Source organism: Monodelphis domestica, chromosome 2, assembly GCF_027887165.1.
Source record: "Monodelphis domestica isolate mMonDom1 chromosome 2, mMonDom1.pri, whole genome shotgun sequence".
Lineage (NCBI taxonomy): Eukaryota > Metazoa > Chordata > Mammalia > Didelphimorphia > Didelphidae > Monodelphis > Monodelphis domestica.
Genome location: NC_077228.1, coordinates 531485731 through 531508467, shown reverse-complemented (window position 1 = coordinate 531508467; position 22737 = coordinate 531485731). Strand labels below are relative to the sequence as shown.

Below are 22737 nucleotides of genomic sequence, written 5' to 3'. Positions count from 1 at the left end.
CACCAAGTGGTTGGTGGTTGGAAAGAACAACCGAAGGGTAGAATGATCCTATAGTCCGACACTGCAAAGCTCAAGAGGAAGTATATCCCAAATGTACCATTATTGGGTGACCTCCAGGGAATACTGGGAGAAGCAACTAAAGAAACTAGACAATGGCACAGGATGGTCCCTACAGACACAACAGAATGTATTCTTAGCCACTAAGAACTGAGGCCTGGGTGGAATTGAGCCAAGAGAAGGAAGAGTAAGGATCATCAATTAGGACAAAAGATGGAATGTTAACAGTGAGCATTGAGAGTAGAACTAGGCAGTTTCTAATTTGTTTTCAGTCTTTGTGTCAAGAATTAACTCCACATTGGAAATTATTTTAGCTAACTTATGACACAGCAAGGATAGCATTGGGCTTTGGAATCAGGGAGGCCTGAATTCAAATCCATTCTCTGTGACGCTTATCACTTGCTTCTGTTTGCCGCAGTTTCCTCCTCTATAAAATGGGGATAATAATTGCATCTCCTGGGGTTGTCATGAAGCTCCAATAAGACGATCATTGTAAAGCACTTAGTATAATGTACTTTGTATGGCATGTGCTATGTAAATGTTTAGTTATTACTAACATTTTCCCTGTCCCTCACCTTCATTATTATGCTTAGCAATTTTTTTGTTGTCCGTGTTGTTTGCCCTTCTAATAGCCCAGGCTCATTCCCTAGATGCCAGTTCAAATGATCTCCAATGTTACTCTATATTATAAAGCAGAATAGAGATTAAATTTGGTTGTAGAGGCACAAACAGGTCTTGATGTCAATAGATGCATAGGACATGCAGCTTTGGGAATCAGTCACATGGTTTGTAGTTGAAACTGACATAAATAAGATATGCATAGACGGATGGACGGACAGACAAAGACAGAATCTGGGACAATGACTGTTAAGAACAAGAGAAGGAAGAGGGAATCTAGTCAAAGAGACAAGAAGGCCAAAAAAAGAGGAAAGAATGTCCCAAAGAAGGGAGGAATTGGCTACTGTGCCATATACTGTCAAGAGGCCAAGGATGATGGGAGAGAAAAGGACATTGACTTTGGCCATTTTGTAGGTCATTGGTGATCCTGACACAGCAAATAATGGTGAGGTATGGGCAATGAAAGGCCAGTTGCAAGGAATTCAGGGGTGGAGGAGGTGATGAAGTAAAAGCAATGAATGAAGATGGCTCTTTTTAGAAGTCTGGTAGTGAACGAGAGAAGCGAGTTGGGCTAGGAACTCATGGGAAGGAGAAGGGAGCAGAATCAGGGGAAGGCATTCTTAACTGCGGAGAGGCCTATGTTTGCAGGCAGAACAGGAGGAATCAGAAGGGAGAGACTGAAGATGCAAAAGAGAGAAGTGGTTGATGGATGGAATAAGACAGACATAGGATGGATCAAATGGAGGGGTTAGCATTGACCAGGAGGATGGTTACTCTTTTCTCTGAGGCAGGAGCTGAGCATGGACAGAAAGTTCTTTGATAATGAGAGAAGAACTGAAGGATCTTAGGTCTAGGCAGTTTTGATCTCAGAGGAGGTCAGCTTTTTTCTGTAAGGGAATGAGGAGAGAAGTATTGGAACAGTTATTGTAATTGGGAATTAGTAAGAAGTAAATAAAAGAATTGTGGAGTACAAATAAGGACCTCAAATGAGGTTAAACTACAGACATTTGTAGCAGATAAAATAAGGCCAGTTTTATGATTATCCAGCAGCATTTAATAGCCGGAGAGTGAATGGAAAAATTGGGTAGTGGGACTTACCTTTGGGGATCAGGAGGTTAGAGAAGGCCAAGAGACAGGAGATTTCTTTGCAAACACATCATTGAAATAATGGATACTGGGGTGGCAGGAGAAGCTAGAATAGTTTTGATAGATTAAGAGATGATTAAAGAAGATTCGGGGAACCCCAGGTCCCAGTGATCACGAAAGAGGTTCAGTAGGATAAAAGAGCAGTGATAGGTAAGAGAGTCACTTATTTAGTCAGCAAAGATTTCTTCTGTTATGTCTATACTGCCTCACACTTGATGAGATAAAAGGAGAAATGAGACTTGGTTTGTGCCCTCAGATTGTAAGGGCCAAGAGGGAGATTTCCAAGTTTAAGATCATGAGGGTAGGGTAGTACCATGGGGAGGATCAGGATTGGAGGGTTGAAATGCAAGAAAGCTCGGGTGATTGAATGTGAATGTTTCTGGAACTGGTCAGGTGATGGCCAGTCCTATCCCCTTCACACTAGAAACAACTATCATTATGTTATCTATTTATGTTGACATCTATGTGTCACATCTATGTTGACATTGGTGTTGATAGGCTTTGTACTTTAAATTCTTCAATGCAGAAATAATGTTGTTTTGCTTGCTTTCATGAAAACATAAACTCCCATCATTGGGGATGTAGCCAAGAAGTGGTCTTGTTAAAGAATTAAATTAATATATCTATCTAGTTATTAAATATATAAAGAGATAAAATCCCCTTGACACACTTGACAGTCTCTTATGATATTCTCAGCCATTGGCAAACAGTTGGGCCTTTGCTAGGGAACATGTTAGATTTGGGGAAAGGCATCATTGTCAGAACCACTCAGTCCAAGACTGGTTCCTCATAAATCCCCCCCATTAGTCCATATCCTGTCCTCTGTCTTTTTCCGTGTGATAGACTTGAGCAAGTTCATGATGCCGAATCTTCTCTAGGTTTGACACCACCCAGTTCTTTCAATGTTAGTACGGTCTGGTTTTAACTATCTTGGTTTCTCTGTTGTGAATGTACTTCAAAGGCTTTCAGTGTCCTTCCTGAAATGTGAGGTATAGAACTAAACCCACTACTCCAATTGATTGACCTGAACTTAGTACAATGACCAGGAATGCTTCCTCCATCCTGAATACTCCTTGGAGTAAACCCAGCCTTCCGCCATATTCCCTTGCAGCTCTGTCTCTCATTTGGGTCTTTGAGCTTGCAGTCAACTAAAGGCTTTGTGGTGGGAAGAGCTAAATTTGAAATCAGAGGGCCTGGGTCTGGATCTTGCCTCCACTTCTCACACTGCCTTTGTGGTTTGGCTGCGTCAGTCACTTAGCCTCTCTCTGGCTAGACCTCACGCTCCTTATGTGCCAGGGATGTGGGACTGGAGGGGGAGACCAGGTGATCTCAAACTCTTCCAGCTCTCCAATCTAGAAATCCACTTTATAAATGTCCCCTTAATGGTTGAAGGAGGGAGTCCACCATAGGCCTTTTCTTTTCTAGTGTGGTGTCGTCTGCCAGTCTGGTGCATGTGTCTTTTAAGTCTTCAACGCCCAAGTAACTAATGAAAATGGCGACCTCTTACAGTTGAGGACTGAGCCTTCCCTATGAAACCTCATGAGTATCACTCATGCCAGAACCTAGCTTCTAGCAAAACTGCACCATTAGGTCCTTAGTAATTGGTTCTAGTTATAATGGTTTTGTAAAAGAAGGCCAGGCCAAACTTGTTGATTAAATAGTTGATTAAACTTTATTTGAATCTTTTGGCATCTTAATTACAGAAAGAGTGCTAGATGTTCTTTATTTTCGTGCAATATATCTATTTTCATGGAATCTCTTGGTCAAATTAAAGAAAACTAAACAATACTGATAATACCGACTCTTGGTCTGTAAGAAGATGCAGTAACATGTATTCTGCCATTCTTCTGATCAGCAGTGGCCCCAAATAGTCCCTCTACCTGTGCTTGGTTCTGCTTATCACAGGATTTGTTTGAAGGGCACGTGAACTCTGCTACACATAGCTGACTTGCTCATCGGTTTTATCCGCTTCGTTTTCAGTGAGTAGTAGTGTGTCTAGTAAAATGGTGGATTGGGATTGTATGGGAGAACTACAGAGTCTCATTGGGCTCTGGTACATGACAGGGTTAATCCCATTCCTCACTCCTTGTCTCACAAAGAATTTGGAGTTCTCTGCCACAGAATTCCTGAAGGATGCCTTGCTTGAGCATTTCCGAAGGGGCTTCACTGCCTTGCTGGCCCGATAGTTGCATGTGATGTATCGCCCAAACGCTTCCCGAAAGGTCTTATTAAAAAGCGTGTAAACCAGAGGGTTCACCCCCGAGGAAACGTAACCGATCCAGACAAATATCTCCATAAGCTTTTGGAGCGTGGTCTGGCTACAGGAATCACAGGATGCTAATGTCACATTGGTGATAAAGAAAGGACACCACATAAAGAGAAAGAGGAAAAACACAATCCCCAGCACCTTGGAAGCCCTCTGCTCATTGGTAATCGTTTGAACAGACTTTTTCCCAATGCTGGACATCCGCCGAATAAGCATCTCGTCGCTCGAGTTTGGCACCATTTTATTCTTGGGAGAAAAATCTAGCATGGCCACCTTTTCAGGAGATGAGCTGGGTGTTTCATCCCTTTGGAAAACGGTGGACACAGTGGACCAGGTGAAACGCTGCAGGGGCTTGTTTTTGATCAAGTACGCCTTCTTCCGAAGTGCCTGGATAGTGAGAAAATACGTGACGATCATGATGGCGAGGGGCGTGAAGAAGGAGGCCAGCGAGCCGAAGAGCATGAAGCTGCTGAAGCGGTCCTTTGTGATCACACACGTGATGTTGTTGGGGTCCCCCACGCCAGCTTCTATGCCTTTAATTGGGATCGGGATGGCGATACCTAGAAAAGAAGAAACCCCAAACAGAAGGGGCTTGGTATCATCACACATGTGAGTACAGCACTCCAGCCATCCTTCCAACAGGAATGTTATCAAGTGATCATTTTATCTTTGCAGCAGCCCCTGGAGCGAGGTGCTATTTATTTCTATTTTATGGTTGAAGAAACACAGACAGAAAGAGACACAACGCTAGTAAGTGTAGGATTTAAACTCGAATCTCCCTGACATCAGGCCCAATTATATGCCTACAGAAGAAAGTCAGTGGTCAGTGCTATTATTTATACAGATGCTCAGGGTTAGCTGATGGGTTGAGATTGTTTTGTATTTCACCCACTTTAATAGGGTTTTTCATGGGTGCCCTCTTCACCCTGATTGGTTTGTGCAGTGCTCACCTGCTAATTTGCAAGGTACCATTTTGGCTGGACTTAACTCCTTCTAAGATACTCTATTAGGGAATCTCCTGGCTTGCTTCATGGACTTGTTGAACACTAGATAAGGGAACTGAGCCGTCAGAATGGCTGCGTTCTGAAACCTTGTTTATCTGCCCCTCATTTATGGCCGGTGCTTTCTTTCATGCTCACTTCTCCACAGAAGGTTATTAGGTAGCTAAAAACTAGAATAACATGCTGTAAACCCTCGAATGGACTGCCTTGGTCTGGCATCTCGGCTTCCTCTTGTCTTCTTGCCTAATTTCTGCTCAAAATTGGGGGAGTGAGCTTGGGTTGGTTGGCTTTTCGAGTACTCTCCGTTCCCTCCATTTACCTGATTGACCTCCTCGGAGGTGCTCATACAGCTGATTTCAACAGAATCTGGTTTGTGGGTGATCAAAAGTTTTTACATATTAACTAGTAGGGCCTTGTGTTGAGTTAGAACAAGCACCTGAGTGTGTTGTGGGAGCAGGGTCCCTGTTTCACAAAGCTAGTGCTTCGGGGCTTTGTCTGCTGTTGAATCCCAGTAAGGGTCATGACAAGGCACTGGGGGTTTCCTCCCTGGCCCCGAGCCTTTCCGTGTTTTACAGGCGGTTAGCAGAAATGTAGGTTAATATGCCGTAATCAGCCCCTCCGAGATCGGGCTTTCCTCAGCATGGGCCCAGCCCGCACGGATGCAGGTCGAGGACTATTGAAGTAAAGGGATGATCCTGGAGGACTGGCCCGTGGCTAAGCACTTCACCCTCCATGCCTCCAGCCAGCTAGTTACCACCTTCTCCTGCGTGAGCAAGGCAAGAGACCCAGACTCTGGCGCGGCTGGTATTGCCTTGGAGCGCCCGGGTCACCTCCACCGCATGGTGGGGCACTGGGCTAGGTTAGCATCGCCCATGCGTGTGTGGATGTGCCCACACGGAGAGGTACACACACGTGCATGGACTATTAGGTCTTGACCGGCCCCCAGACCCTTCCCTTGGTCACCTACCTATAGAAATGAGCCACACCACTGTTATCTTGATGAGGGCTGTTGCTCGCGAGTTGTACTGACTGGCCTGGATGGGCTTTTTGATAGCGATGTAACGGTCCACGGAGATAGCGCAGAGATGCATGATGGAAGCCGTCGAGAAAAGCACGTCCAGAAACAACCAGGCAGGGCAGAGGACAAGCGGAAGGGGCCACACGGGCTCTGGGAGAGAGAAAACACCGGGCGGTCGTTATTTCTCCTACGTCCGCTCCCTGCAGTCGGCGTCGCTTCCTACCTCTGGGGGCCGTGGCGTCAGCACCGAGAACTTGCTTGCTGCACCGAGGTGCTTGCTGCTTAACTCACTGTGTACCAAACCAAGCCCCGCTCAGAGGGAAGATGCTGTGTGTGGGGCAAGCCACTGGATGGCTTGGCCTGGCTCCGTCCCTGTACCTGAGATGAAGGATCTGCCTAGATACTCTGTTCCATGGCCAGCACTCCCAGGACACTTACAGACAGTTCTGTTTACCAGGAAAAAGTTAGTCCTTTTAGGGAACGTGTTCCAAAGCCAAGTTTCTCTCCCCGTTCCTACCGCCAAGCTTTTTTAAAATCCTTACCTTCTGTCTCAGTCTTGGTCCCATGGCAGAAGAGTGGGAAGGGCTAGGCACACAGCGAGGAGGCCACCTTGAACCCAGGACCTCCTGTCTCTGCCTGGCTCTCTGTCCACTAAGTCATCTAGCTGCGCCCTGGCCACGCTCTTTAAAAGATAATAATTGTTTCTGTTTCCAGTAAGCCAAAATAGGGAGTACTCGTCGTCTTCTTCATTGCGCAGTGGCGTTTAGTCGCTGGGCTGATGTTTCTGAAGGGGGGAACAAGTTAGCGTCCCTCCGGTAATGAATTTCATCCCTAATGGCCGACCTTTATACTTCTCCAGAGTTTTCCTTAAAGAGTCTGAAAGCCCCGTTAGGGGAGGACTTTGACTCAACTTACTGTGATTTAGGCTAGTCTGGAGCAAGCGGATTTCAGGGAAGGTCTTTGTCAACCCTTAACCATGAGCTGTTGTCGAGTGTGTAGGGGCAGTGGCCAGCTTAAAGCCCAAAGCGAAGAGATGTCCCACTTGGGATGGGCAGTGGTGGGAGGAGGCAGCAGAGGCAAGTCTGACCTGTGTACTGGCAGAATAGGTGCCTGCCTGTGCCCTGTAACCAAAGGGTGCCAGCATGGGCCTCTGGCCCTTCTTGGTCCTGGGCATTGTGGCGGACCAGACCAGTTAAAGCCCGTTTGTTCTTGGCATTGTAGGCGCAAAAAAAGGTGATTTACTACCTAGTGACTTCTTTCTAGTGGGCAATTGGTAGTATTTGGTTTGTGAAGTGATTGCCATAAAAGCAGCGTCATTATCTGTTTCTATTTCTAGCCACTTTAAACATAAGTGATCACCTCCCTCTTTCACTGTCCAGGTCGGGGCCTGTGAGTAGCTAATGTTCGTGTGTCATGACGCGCAGGCCATTTGTTGCTTGATTTTACTTCAGCCTTTGTTACAAGGGGTGGCTTCCGGGGGGGGGGGGGGTGAGAGGGCTGTCATCAAGAATGATTGGAATCCCAAAACACAAGGCTCTCCTCCAATAGATCATTCGCTAGCCCAGGACTCGGTATCTCATTCAGCGGAAGTTTTTCTTGCTTGGGTTCAGGGTATCTGGTTAATGTAGACTCCTGTTCTTCTCAATAGCGCTGCACTGTTTGCTCATCTTGGAAATTTGAAACTTGATTAGAAAGTTTTGTTTTAAAAATGTTTTGACTCTGAAACTGCCTGTCAGGGATTGGGACTTGCCCTGGGCCTTGGGTACTTGAGTTTCAAAGAGCAGTTATTCGATATCCTTTGTGTGTGTCACAGACACGCGCGTGCACACACGCCATCTCTCTGTCTTTGTCTCTTAACTTAAGTGGCTACTGGAGCTGAAGAAGGGCTCTCCTCCACACCCCTACAGCTGCTGCTCGGTGGCTGGTGTGGTGGAGAAGCCTGTGACCCCCTGGGCCCCGTGCCCTGGCCTGTGTGACAGTCCCGTCATTCACTTCTGGGACAGTTTCTGTCATTTGTTTTTGTCCTTGTTTCCCCACAGCCATTCTCGCTACTCTGAAATTCTAGAATGTTTCTCATGTCTGCCAGCAAAGCGTACCTAGACATCTGATGGTTGGAGAGTACAGATGGATTTTCAGATGGTTGTTTAAGTGCCTTTTTTCCCTTCAAGCCCTGCTTATTTGGTCTTGCACCCCTTATTCATTGAGGTATCGACCTCAATCTTGGAAATTCCTCATAAATTTAGCATATCCAGTTGTGATCAGACTAGTCCTCAACCCTGCAAAGAGCTGTTCCTCATCTCCGCCCTTTTCATCTTGGATAGTCTGAACTCCGTGTATCTAGATAAATCGACAGATACGTTGGAGGCTATAAGAAAGGTCTGAGACCTGGCTTGGAATTCTGCCAGCTCATGCATGCTACTTTTCAGAACCTCAGTTTCCCCGTCTGTAAAATGGTATTTGATTGGTATAAAGAAAGCCTTTTGCATAGCTTGATGCACACATAGCATGAGCATGCGTGAGCCATTCATGATACTCCTGGTCAGACACATATTTTGTCTGCTCTCAGCCTTTTTGCCTATTAACTAGATCAAACTGTTGATACTTTTCAAGAAAGAGTGTTTGATCTTTTCCAACAAGCTTAGCACGGTATTGCAATCAAGATATCCATTCTTCATTCTCTGATTTCTTTTCACATGTTCATGTTCTTTTCTAGTTAAGCAATTGCCACATCTGGAATGGATTGCAGTCCATGGTACAGAGGGGAGAGGTAGCACCCACAGCCTGAGCCTGAGGCTGATGTGGGCTTTCTGTGGATTTGCCTGTAGGATTCAGGATTAATTGGCATCCACATCTTTACCTGCCACTGCACCTCCCATACATACAGATAGCCCTTGGCTATTTACAAAGCTTCTCTTTTTAATCTGAGTCTGGGGATGAGACCAGGGTTTGGTCAGGCCCAGAGTGCCACTACTCAACAAATGGAAGAGCAGAAACTGGCTTTTACATTGGATTTGACTTTCTCTTCAAAGCTTTTGCTACTTTCTGAGGCTTCGTCTTTAGTGCGAAGACGGTCCAGAAAAAGAGTTGGACTGATCAGTGCTCTGAGAAGAAGGGACAATGGAAGCAGAAGATAGGTGCCCCCATGTGTTACTAGAACAAGGCGAGCTTTCAGCGAGAGCCGCCAAGACTTGATGTCAGCAGTGAAATGCGTCTTTGAGCTCAGCTTCACCTCTTCTTTAAAGTGAGAAAATTAGGGCTCAGAACATTCAGCCTGTTAGCAAGTCAAAGACTGTTCATACGTCTATTGGTGCACCTTGTAAATCTGCCGGGCTGAGCAGAGCAACCCCAAGACGGTCCAGCCTCATTGGGTTCATGTGACCTCTGAAAGAAACAGCTTTGTCATTAGTGTAAAGCTGCCACGGTTTTCATCTTTAGTGTGGCTGTACTTGGTGGTTGGTGCCAGTAAGAGAAAATGAATGTGAGTTTCTACACTTTAAAGAAGCTTAGATGATTAAAAGAAATATACTTTCTAGTTAGCCACTGTGGTTCCACATTAGATGAAAATGCATAATGGAATGACCTTCGCAGCTTTGTTTGTCTGACGGCTCTAGGCTAAAATATTTGCGATTGCGGTGCTTGTGATAGATGGGATATTACTTTAAATAATCTTAAATCTCTGAATTTTAAAATTCGGCTAAATGCCTAGATGGGTGGAAATATCTGGAATGCATACAAATGTTAGGTCAGTTTAGTTATGAATTTCTGTAAGATGATTAGCAGGTTCTCGTCCTAGTATACCCATTTTCCCCCTTATATCACTCAAAGGCAAGCCAAGGGCTCGGGGTTTTAGTAAAAGCATCAGATTCCTTTGCAGAGACAAATAATCTCCTGAAATTAAGTTGAAGAAAGACTTTATCTTGTGGCTGATGTGGTAGGCAGAGAAGGGCATTTTGCCAGGTATCTCCAGTGGCCTGGATATTGTGTTTTCTGATGCTGTAACAATTCTGAGGTAGACTTGAGAGAAAGAAGCTGAAGACCTTGTCAATGGCCTCCCTCGCCTCTCGGTTGTCAGTTGGGGTAAGCCCGTTTTGGGCAGATGCTTCTACATCAGAATTCATTTGTGACCAATTTCTCCCCCCTAGAATGTCAGCATTAAACATCTAAATACATTTGGTGATTTATTATGGAGAACCTCCTAAATAGGTCCTGTTAGGGGCATATGAGCATATTATTTTTGACATGATCAGTACTGAGCTTCTAGTCAGGGCCCCAAATCTCTGTTAAAGCCATTTAGACCAGACAACAGACATGCCCTAGAAGTGGTATTTGCCTCCCTATTTACTGGGCAGCACAAGCACCCAGATCCAAATTTACCAAAAAAGTTAAGTGCCACAGTTAGAAGGTCACGCCGATAGCTGACATTGCTAAACCTCTTGGCCATGAAGGCTGAGGATACAGCCCTGTTTGATACTGTGAAATTGGGGTTCAGTCTTATGTGATTCTTCTGTCCACCTCTTACCTTGGTGGCAGGGCCATAGTACAGAGCCTGGAGGGGTCTCTATCGCTTTTATTCAGGCTGGCCCAACCACGGTCATTTCCTGTTCAAACAGGCAGAAAGTGATGATGGAGGATACTGGGGAAAACTCTTACCTGCACTCTTAACTGCTTTTTTGCTTAAACGAAACAGGCCAAACAGTGACTAAAGATGGGATTGGTGTACGCAAACTAGGCTCTCGACACAGGACCCCTTTTTAATAGTGGGCATTGTGGAAAGAGCTTCGAACCTGAGGTGCATAGATTGTGTTTGGGTCCTGACTCTTCTCTTTACTCAGGGAAAATCATAGAAACTCTGTGGGCTTCCCACACTCTTCCACATCTGTACAATGAGAACAAATGACATGTGTCCTGTTCTCTTGGAAGAGGTGCATTTTGAGCATTTTAAAAGAATTGTATAAATGGAGACTGCGAATCCCTCACTCTAGACGGTGGCCTTCTGTGCCAAGTAAACTCTCTTGAGAAATAGCTAGAGGTATTGATGGCACTTTTGGTTTTGTTTGCCTTCACTGGTGAAAGGTATTATATTTTATATGAATATTAATAAATAAAAGTATTAAAATGCTATCAATACCCATAAACATTGATATATAAATATAACATTTAAAGTAAAGTAACATGTCGTTTAGCCATTATATTTGGGCCTTATACTATAGATAACTGGAACAAGGGAGCTCCCAGATTTGGGACCCAGTCAAACAACTGGGCTCTGGTCTTTACAGCCTCTTGAGGTTCCTTTGAATGGCATCGCTGTAGAATGCCCTGATTTTCAAGCACTAAGAACGTGATTCTCTGAGATTTTAGCCAAATCCTCTACATGAGACTTGAAGAAGAAGCTATCTATACTGGTGACCTTGGCATCAGGGTTGTATTCTGGGAGGTGGCTTGTAAGTTAGTGGTTTGGAACTCAGTGTGCATTTTGCTATAGATACAGTCAGAGTTGGTGGTGAGTGGAATGTGTTTGTCCCTTCTTTGTCCTGGATGAATGGTTTTGCTGCTGCTGTTTTGCCCATCATTTGAAGGTCCGGATTATGCAGTTCTATTTGAATTTAAACTCTTCGTGAGGAGGAATCGTTTTCTTCTTTGTATTTCCTGGGCCTGTCGCAGGGCTTGGCACATAGTAGGCGCTTACTAATAAGTGCATAGTGCTGATTGATTCAAGAAAGGAACTACAAAACCAGTACCGTGTCTTTTTTCCCCAAAGGGCTGCACTGGGATTTAAGAGTCGCTGTTTACAGCCCTGTCAATTTCTGAAGAGGCCGTAATGTTACCTTCAATTAAAATAAAATCTCTTATGCAAATGTTGTCATTTAAAATGTTCATTTAAAGGACAGAATAAGTTTGGGAGGCTATATGGAGGCCTAAACACTCTACCCATTTTAGTCACACTGATGTTTTAAGCAAAGAGGAATGGAGGAAAAATTCCAGGAAGTTTCTCACAAATACATTGCACAATATGGGGTGTCATGCTAAGAAATTTATGGTGGGAAATTTGTTGTCCTTAATTTACTGGTCTTTGCTATTTGATTTTTCCATAGTAATAAATAAACCTTTCCCTAAGTCCCTACCGTGTCATTTTGTTTAAAAACTTACCTCTTAACCAGCTACCACTTTAGTTTTATTACAGTATGTGAAGATTTTTTTTTTTAATCACCAAATAGAGCAGATTTCAAACGACTCATTGTGGTTTTTTATTTACATGTTCACAGAGTCGAGCTGGCTAAATTTCCCATGCCCAGATACCGCACTGTCGAGGCAGCTAAATGTCCCGAGTTATTTAGTTGAACATAAATATTAAGGCACGTTCTCATAAGTGCTTAATGATAAGCATATGCGAGCTTCCTTCCTTGAACTTTGAATGCTTTGGTTTAAGGCATCAGACTTCTAACGGCCCAGCCTTCGACGGCCACTTTCCCTTGTTCCGTGTAGAATCTAGCCATCTCTTTATAGCCAGCCCCGTTTGGGTTTGGGGAAGTGCCCTGACCCAGCAACTTGCTTTTGTTGTCATCAGAGTTTAGACCCCTGGAAACCGCCTTTTTATACCCCTGGCAATTTTATTCTGCTAGGCTTAATCTCAGTAGCAGTCGTGAAGTATTTGATTTCTTTGGAAGTTAAAACTGACTTCTCATTGTCAGGCAATTTATTCTGTATTAAGAGAAGTGGCATGCAGGAGTTGCTATTTGCATAATATGGTTGGACTGTCCTGTGCGTAGCATTTATGCTCGCTGTGCTCCACAAGAAGGGCAGGCACCCCACATCTGGGAGAATTCTGGGGTTCAGCCTCCTGCAACATGTTCCAAGTAAAGTCTGTGCCGAGGCACTCTCTCTCTTCCTGCACCCTTGCCGTCAGAAATGCATCCTGCCATCACAGAACTGCAGCTCGAGCTGGCCTTACTGTATGTGAGAGTTAACTATTTGTTTGGTCAGGGTGGCAGCCTTTTCCTTCAGGTAGGTAGTACAGTAGCAAGGAGTGAGTTTGTGAAGGGTGCCCCAGACAAGGAAGTGGTTCGTTAAAGGAATTCTGGTCAGGTCACTATTTAAGCCAGGTTACCGCACAGGGTCATTCATTCCTGCCTCTATATTTAGATTCTCATCAAATAGGCAGTGATGTTGTTCTGGTGGTTACTTTTCACTCTGGTTTGAAGGGGAACATTTTTAAACATTTTCTATCTGTGCTGTGGTGTTTGATTTGGAGTTGTCCTCTGTAAGATGGGTGCCGAGTGTCAGCGAAATGCCCCAAGAGTCTCCCCTCGGGCCAGCTCTACCTTAAAGTCTGACCACGGAGTCCTTGTAACTTTGCACACGGCTAAAGGTACTATTGTGAAGTTCTGTTCTAACATAAGATTCCTTAAATTTTTTCCCCATGGTTACAGCTAGATTACTCAAGAGATTAAGAAACTGAAAAGGGGTGGAGAAGTGTAATCCGTAGGTCGAAAAAAATTCCTCCTTAGAACCAAAATGTTTATGAGAGATATTTTAAGATTATAAAGTTACTTAAGAAATCTTTTAAGAGACTGATTTAAATCAACAGAAAACTAATTATTAATCTCAACAATTTGAGTATTATTCCATTTAATTTAGTGAGTTGAGGGTCCTGAATTTTCCCACATCTGGTACCAGTTTTCAAAAATCAGGAGAGCTGAATAGAAAAGTGGATCATTTCTTTCTCTAACTGAAGTTTTTTCATGATTGTGCCATAAACAGGATGGAGATCACTGACTGAGGACATTTTCAAAAATGTACAAAATACGTGGAAATGACAGGAATTTGGATGGAACAATTCTTTAAAGTTAGGGGCAAGGTGAAAGCAAGGGCATATCGTAAATAAGGGAGCTGGCCTCACACATGATAGACAAAAAAATCTCAGCAATCTTCATTGTAGCAGGCGACACTGAGTTTTAACCCAGTTGACCCTTCAACCAGCCGTACAACACCTTTGAATGCCATTTACTTAGAGAAAGTCTTTACCATTATTATCAGAATGATTATTATCTAGAAGAGCATTTCTGTCCATTCCAACTAGCATGCACTAGTAAGATAGTAACTGCCCTTAGTTAGGAGAGCAGTGAGAAATTGTCACTATTTTTAGTTCATTTTTCTTTTAGTCCAAACTGAAACTGTCTGAGAGGAGCTACTGTGCTAGCAGAGTAGGGTGCCACGGCCAAAGCAAAGGCCAGGACTGACTTACCAAACATGATCGTAAGGAGGGCAATCGGCATCACAAACAGCCCGACCAGCAGATCAGCCACTGCCAGTGACATCAGAAAGTAATTGGTAGCATACTGCAGCTTTTTCTCCAAGGACACGGCGAGGATGACAAGAATATTTCCCCCGATTGTTGGGATTATCACCAGGAATATCAGGAGAGCTGCCCAGCGCAGCTTCTTTTCCCCTGGTGTCGCTTCGGTGGGCAGGCCCGACCCATTGGAGGCGAGTAAGCGATCAGACATTTTAGAGCCCTGCAGAAGGTATCCTGGGATTGTGCCTTGCTCACAAAGTCTGTAAGAAATAGCCATTCGCTGTTTTCCTGTGGTCCAGTCTGCTTCTGGAGAGTGGTCAACATGGTCAGTAGCTCAGCTAGTCATCTGTTTTTTTTTTTAAGACATTGTACCCATGCCAGACAATCCAAGCCAAGGTGGACCCCCTTCTTTTAAAAAAAAAATCTCTTTCACCAGCTCTTGGCCATCCCTGCTTGGTAAGGAAGGTCCTTTGGGCTGGTTGCTGCTCTAAGAGCCGCAGATTTCACAAGGCTTTAGGAGAGGAACCAGCACTGTGGACATGGAGGCAGTCAGCTCGCTTCTTGTAGCATCAGAGTGGTCGGGGCACTGGAATGCCAAAGGGTTCCCCCTCAATACAAAATATGCAGATGACATCATTTAATTTACAGAGACCAGAACAGCAGCCCCAGCCCCTCCCTTCTCCCAGAGCTCTGGTCTGCATTGAGAACTTCGAGAGCTGGGAGAGTTCTTCTAGTCCAGCCCCTTCATTTTACTGTGGAGGCCCACCGGGGGGGACATGACTTACCTAACATCATTTCACACGGCTGCTGGGGCTCGATTATTTGTGACCAGCATCCTACCACTGGCCTAGTTGATTTAGATCTTAACTTGTACTCCAGGGTTCCATGGAGAGACTTCAAGGGGCTCATGAACTTAGGTGGGGGAAATGGTGTCTTTATCAAGTTTTCACTAATCTTGGATTTTCTTTGTAATTCTATGGATTTTATCACAGACACTTAAAAAGCATCCCAAGAAAGAGGTCCATGATGCAAAAAAAGTCAAGAAATCCTCATTTAAATTAATAGGTTTCCTGAGCTACTGATTTCTGATTTTTTCAGATTAGCAAAAAGGTAGCAGTTTGCCCAAGAAAACTAGTTATTCATGATACTGGAATCCCTTCATACCTCTGCTGAAGTGTATACAGATTTGAGATGAATACTGAGAATGAGTATGGGGGAGTGGGGAAGACTGCCGTGCCCTGAAGAATTTACTCACTCACTTGGGGTGGCGCTTTCAAAGCAGAACTGACCCCCCAAAAAGAAACCCAGCCACCATTATTATTAGTCATGGGGCTCTAGAACCATGTACCCACCCGTGCAGATTGAGCATGTCCCTTAGATTTGGGTCTTTTCTGTAGAGTAAGACAGGGAAGGCAACACTTTCATTTTCTCTCCGAATTTTGTAGATTGTCTTTAATTTGGAAGCACAAAAAGAAAGGTAAATGGCAAGAATTGTCCATAAGTTTCTCTACAGCCATGAAACGTTTTAAATCCTATTTCAGCACTTTACACAAAATGTTTACTTGTCTGAATCCTGAGGTTCCTTAACATCCCCCCAAAAGTAGCCACTTAGACTTCCCGACCCAAGAGACAGCATGGTTGTTTTTCAAAAATATTTCTGAAAGCGTAGACCTCTGCAACTTGTAAATGCCATTCGACGTAGAATGGTGGTATTTTTTTAACCACTGTGGAACTGGAGGGAAGGGGCAGTGGGATTGTTAACAAATTAGACTTCAGTGGAAGTTCCTGTTTTCATTCTCCAGTAGCTAACTTACAGGTCTGCTTTGCACGCTTGCTGCCTTCTAGCACATGTCATCCCCGGGGTAGTTTGGGCTCACCGGTCACGCTCACCGCGGCAGCCGAATTTCTTCCCTGACGGAGCCGGTCTGGGGTGCAGTGCTTGAAAGCTAGAAGACAAATGAATGTTGTGTGTGCTTGTAACAGTGCCAGGAAGGTCATTTCCTTTTGAATTTGGTCATTGTGAGGGTTGGGGCGTCTTGTAGAATTGTTAATAATTCTCAATTAAGGGTATCAAGCCAGTTCTGGCAGTACATGTTCAGAATGTTGGTTTCTGAGGCTCCAGGTATCTATTGAGCCCTAAAAGTTCAGCTCTGCTGAGGAATGTCTGAATGTTGCCAGTCGTGTTCATGATAAGGCTGGATTTCCCAAGTCAAGGGAAAGCTGGTTGCACGTTCTCCCCCTCTGTCCCAGGGGGCCCAGAGGGCCTTGGTTCTTGCCGGCGGCCCAGCCAGATGATATATATACCTCTCCTAGGAAGCCTCCTGGAGTGCCCTTCGGAGTTACAGCCTTATATGGAACACCACCAAGGCTAACTTATTAGACACATGCATGTGTGGGCTGCTTGGAGCTCTTTGTCTCTTTTGAAAAGCTCGGACTTTGTTTTTGATCAGTTTGTTCCAAGGATTTACATAGAGGAAGAGAATAATCTAGGAAGAGGAAATAAACGGTAGCCTGAATTCCAGAGCTCTGGGGTGAGAATTCAGCATTCTGGGCTAATTACATTTTAGAGACTAGCTTGTTATTGGAGCTGAACAAAGAATAAAACTAAAAAGCCCAACCAAATATTACCAGGTCCCCTCGGCCACCCAGCCCTGGCTGAGTGAGGATGGCAGTCTGGCTTCTGTGCGAGTTTATCGGAAATTGAAGAATCAACAAAGACTTCCGAACTGGGAGACTGGACTGGACTCCTTTTACATTGAAGCTATAAAGCACGGATTTGTCTGCTTAGATGTATCATTTTTGTTGATTCATTTTTAATTCTGGACCATTTTTGTTAAGCTGATAAAATATCAGTGAAGCATGATTATCAGAAACGATCTAACGGATTGAAATATTCCAGCATCGTCATTTAAGTGATTTCTGAAAATGTTCAAATGTGTCCTTTGTTCTGAAACGTGATATATGCCGCATGGCACAGAATTTCTTCCAAAGCAAAATTTTAAAAACGGCACTGTTCAGCCTCTGTGCATAGAAGCAAACTGCGAGACTTGTTCTGTGAAATGTTACTTTCTAACGTCATCCTGCCCTGTTGGGGGGGTTTTCCCAGTCCTTTAGCTGAGGTAGCACAGGGTATTTTTGCCTTTTTTCAGTATCTGAAATTTTATTTAAAATACAATCCTTAAAATCCTTGATGTTTTAGTGACTCGTGATCCTGTCTGTCTTCTTTTTAACTTGCTCATGATAAGGAAAGGAGAGTCTTCCTCCCTGCTGCTGACAGCTGATAAGGGTGGGCTGGACTTACCACTTAGCCGACTACTACTTCCTTTCTCAGCTTCTCCCTGAGGGCCCCAGGCTGCCTTGAAGCTGTGGCTTTTGGGGTCTTTCTCCAAATTCCAGAAACTGGCCTTGCTGCTTTTTTCACTTCCAGTAGCCTCCCTTTTGACCCCAAATGTGGACCTCCCGAAGGGACTGTCCTCGCTCTTGTCTTATATCTTCATCACTCTGGGCAGATGCTACTTAAGAATGACAGTGCCTAGCCAAGCAGCCACCACAAGGTCTCTGCCCTCAGCCCCAGTGCATTTCAGGTCCAGAATGCCTCTCTCTTATCCAAATGATCACTGGACCCTCCTGACTACACTGCCCACTGAGTCTCCTGGATTATGGTCTAAAGGCCCTGGCACTCTGGCGTTGTTGGCCCTCTCTGCTCCTTTCCTTTATCTGTCTTCGAGGTCCTGTTGACTCACTTTTCCCCTTAGGAAACAGGAAAGTGGCCTTTGCTTGGGGCTGATATGTGAAGAAATCCACACAGCCGCATCCATGTGACTCACTTCAATTTGGGAATCTTCCTCCTGGAGAACAACTGAAAATCTCTTTCAGTGTAGAGAGGGTCCGAGAGGTGCTTTGAGTCAGTCCGACAAAGGAGGGATCCTGGGGAATCTCTGAGAAGGAGAATGAGCAAACCTGGGTCTTCTGCATTAGCTATATAGTTATAGAACCTATTTCAGTACAAATTACATATTATGTAATTTTCAAACATGTTCTATAAAAGTAATAGCATAATAGAGAAATGTACAACATCAAATAAATATCACATATGGGTAATATATTTAATTATATCATCTGTCATTTTATTTGCTACATCATATATAACTTCTACATGGCCAACGCAGAAATTTGTGTTGTTTGTGCACATTTGCTGTAAGGGTTTGGGGTTTTTTACCTCTCCGGGGATAGGTAGGTAAAAAAAAGAGTGAAAATAAAATTTTAATTGAAGAAAAATAAATTAAACAATTTAAAATTGTCTATCGGCCACTCTCTAGCAGTTCCCCAGGCATGCATCTTATTTTTTGTTTCTTGTCACCAAAAAGGGGCTGCTTGATTTTCTATTAAAGTTCCAAATTGTTTTCCAGAATTTCTGGACCAGTTCACAACTCTACAAGGAACTGATTAGCGTGCCTCCTCCGGTCCCTCCACCTTTATTTCTCTCTTTTCAGTTTTGCTAGTTTGAGGGGTGTCAGGTGGACATGCCACATCCAAACAGTCAGACCTACTTGTTTTCCCAAACCTCAGTGGACCTCGCCGTGCCTTTTCACAGTCCGGTCCCCAGGCCTGAAATGTGATCCCTTTTGACCTCGACTTCGTTCCCTTTCAGGCTTGGCTCAAATGGTAACTCCTAGTCAGCAGGCTGCCCCCTGGCCCAAGAGAGCGACGCTTTGTATCTGGGCAAATAGTGCACCTCACCTGTAGGCTGGAAGCCAGGACTGTTTCATTTTTATCTTGCACGTACACAGCAAGCACTTAACGAATGTCATCGGACTAGATGTCAAGAAGAGATGAGGAGGCAAAGCCTCCACTTTTCTTCCTCACTAGAAATACGTTTTATAGCAAGATTTACTCCAATAATAGTAAACCCTGAAGGAAATTGTGTACTCAGTGCTATCTCTGGCTTCTGCCAAAATATATGGGAAACAACCCTCTCCCCACTTTGCATTTCCCTCTTAAGGATCTTGATTAATTAAAGGCATTCGTCGACTACAAGAATAAAAGGCGGTAACAATGCCTGATAACCATGGGCAGGATGGTCAGTGCCTGGTGGGTTGGCCGCCAAAGAGTGACCACAGGTATGTGGGAACTCTACTAACTTAAGACTCTAGTGACAACATTCGTTGTCAGGAATATTCTAGAAATCAAAGGACCAAAGACCCTTGGATTTAGAAATTACCATAGAAGTCTGGGGGATCGGTCTTCATCTGAGACAGTGAGAGCATGGCTTTAAGGTGATATCGAGAGGAGACAAATAAAAGGTAGAAAAAGAAGCATTTGGCACCTCTTGGTGGCTGGCCGGGTATTTGTTGGGGTGAGGAGGGGGCTTGGCAAGGATGACGCCATGGTTTCCATATCGAGTGACTGGGAATGAAGGTTCTTTGCTCAGAAATGGGGAAGCCCAGTGTGGAAGGAGGCAAGGAAGAGGAGTTCATATTCAGGGAAAATGACCGCCTGGTTTGATGTGGCAGGGGCACCTCCAAGTGGAAATACCCAGTGGGCAGTTAGAGCTGCTGAGACTTGGGGCCAAGCTACACGTGGCCTGTGTGCTGGGACAGGCCATCTATACACAGATGGTTGAGGCCAAGGGAAGGGAAGATTCTTTAATGTAGAAGACTTGGGCTGCTTAGGAAGGCCCTGAGCCCCTCCTGGACCTCCCAGTCTTTAAGGTCTTTGATCCAGGCAGGGATCAGCCATGTCTCCAGAGGTCTCAGCCTTGACAAAGGGGATATGCCCAAATTGTAGAAAGCCACCTGAAATTTCAAAAATGGGCACCCCAGGCTATGTCGGTTTGTTAAAGGGACCTTTGTTAATGGGTATAAGAAAGTGGTGAGCATTGGTGACACCAAACCGAGAGAACAAGAGACATGAGAGAGCAAGCGAGGCCTTCCTGGCTCTCCCTCTCCTTGTGACCTTGGACAGGTCACTGGCAGCCCCTTTTAGCTTCTTGCTTCTGTACAGACCCCTTCTGGTACCCAACCCTCTTCCTGAACATGACACAGTTGGTTGGGAGTCCCCTGAGTTTCTTGTTTTTAAAAATGTTTGCTTTTGCTTTAGATGCTTCACATACCCACATGCTGCTGGGCACTTTGGGATTGATTTCCAAGAGTTCAAAAATTCTGGGAATTAAAAAACCTGCTCATTTCTCCAGATGATTCTTTTATCTTTGTAATGTCACTAAGTGGAACGTTGGAGGAAACACATAAAGATGGGGTTCTGATGAAAGACGTCTAATTTATTAACATTTGCTCGCCCTTGTCTCCCTAATAGCTCGATTTTCTCCCCTCAGGAATGTTAGGCCTGGTACTTGAATCAAAAGTTGACAAGAAGTTTTATGTGTGCTTTTGAGTTTATAAGCTTCACAGCCTAATTCAGGTTTTATTGCTGCCTGACTATTTGAGAACTCAGTATTTACATTCCCAAAGAGGTTTTTTCCTAAACCTCGAGGAACCATTAAAGACCTTATAAAAAATTCTGCACATTTTTTTTAATCTTCACCTTCCATCTTAGACTCAATAGTGTGTATGGGTTCCAAGGCAGAAGAGTGGCCAGGGCTAGGCAAAGGGGGTTCAGTGACTTGCCCAGGGTCACACAGCTGGGAAGTGTCTGAGGCCAGATTTGAACCTAGGACCTCCCTACTCCCTCGCCCAGCTTTCAATCCACTGAGCCACTTAGCTGCACCCCCTACCTCTTTCAGTCATCCTTTTTACCAAACTAGACTTGAATTGGGTGATTTCAGTAAGAATACGATCCTGTCTGTTTTCCATCAGTGTGTCTTCAAGATAACTAAACTTTGCAGTCACTTGGGGGCAGAAGGGAAAGGCATGAAAATGAGTTGAATGTATATTTTCCCCCTGCTGGAATAGGCATCCTTGAGATAGGTGAGGCCTGGGCGACATTATCCAGCAGTTCAGGAACCTGAGAGAGAGGTTTAGCAATAATATATTCCATAATCCATAATCAGCGTTTAACAGAATCGGCGTGTGGTAGCAATTGAATTGGGGGTCTGTTAGCACTGGCTAGGGGGAGAGCATTTTCTGTCAAAGGTGGGGAGGAATGCAGATGTCAGTGTCCATCTGAGGGTGAGGTTTTAATACGCTCCCTGCGAGTGGAACATTAATCATCGCTTCCAGGGACTAAAGAATAATTGGGGACAGTTGTGGGTCCTCAAAGTGAGAAAGTAACGGGATGCCACCGGGAAGGAGGTGTCTATGATTTCATTGGTTATAGGGGAACTCCCCGCTTAAACAGAGCAGCAGCAGCTTAGAGTCTGCCCACCAGTCAGTCAGCATTTAGGAAGTGCCCGCGTGTTGAGGATACAGAGGGGGCAAAGTCCTGGCCCTGCCTAGAGGAGCTTCCAGCCCAAGGGGAGACATCCCAGAGAGTTTGCTGAGGCACTAAGAAGCCCTTGTAGGTCGTGAGAGGTCATAAAACTGGAGTTGGAAGCAGCAAGACCAGAGGTACACGAATGACCCCCTTTTAATCACATTTGACGAGAGAGATGGATAGTGCAGTCAGCAGCTGGTTGACCTGACATCGGGAGCAGCCATGGTTGGGTGGTGTCAGCATGGCAGGAGCCTTTGTCTTTGGCCTGTGCTGACCATCAGAGGCATAAAAGATGTACTTGGAAGACACACTGATGGCCCGAGGCCCAGGCCGGGCTCAATAGCCTTGACTTAGACCGGCACATTGAGCCAAATCCAACCAAATGCAGTTTTGTTTTGTTTTGGTTTTGTGCTTGTTTTTTAGTCCTTACCTTTTGTCTTCATAGCAATACTAAGTAAGTATTGGTTCAAACACAAGAGTGGTAAAGGCTCAGCAATTGGGGTCATCTGATTTGCCCAGGGTCACAGAACCAGGAAGTATTTGTGGTCAAATTTGAACCCAGGACTTCCCATTTCCAGGCCTGGCTCTCAGACCATTGAGCTACCTAGATGCCCCGAAAGGCAATTTCATTAGGAATGAAGTAGGCAGTTTTTCATTTCAGTTCAAGAAACATCGACGTCAGTAGGATCTGCCTTTGGTCTTACAAGACCAGATAGCAAGTTCCATGTGAGTTAGCAGTGTGACTCGGCAGCCAGAAAAGCCATGCTCCATCCAGGAGCAAGCAAAGAGAGCACTGACCTCAAAGGCAGGAAGAGCTCGGTTCAAGTGCGGCCTCTTCCTGGCATGTCACAAACCAGGGGCTTCCTGCCTGGGAGAAGGATGGAAGCCCAACTGCCCTCATGAACCAGCGTGTACACATAAACAGAAGCATAATAACCACAGCACAGTTGGGGGCAGAGAACAGCCCCTG

The 22737-nt window shown here is 44.8% G+C and overlaps 2 protein-coding genes across 2 annotated transcripts in view; one reads left to right on the top strand and one right to left on the bottom strand.

The window, feature by feature from the left end:
* The window catches only part of PSMD1 (proteasome 26S subunit, non-ATPase 1), a 99071-nt gene that overhangs the window by 38382 nt on the left and 37952 nt on the right, over positions 1-22737 (top strand). The window lies entirely within an intron of this gene.
* Positions 3474-16622, bottom strand: HTR2B (5-hydroxytryptamine receptor 2B). The gene is made up of 3 exons (XM_001365625.4): positions 14349-16622; positions 6056-6256; positions 3474-4647 (listed from the first exon to the last, which is right to left on the bottom strand). The coding sequence occupies exons 1-3, from the start codon at positions 14674-14676 to the stop codon at positions 3755-3757; spliced, it is 1422 nt and encodes a 473-aa protein (XP_001365662.1). The 5' UTR covers positions 14677-16622; the 3' UTR covers positions 3474-3754.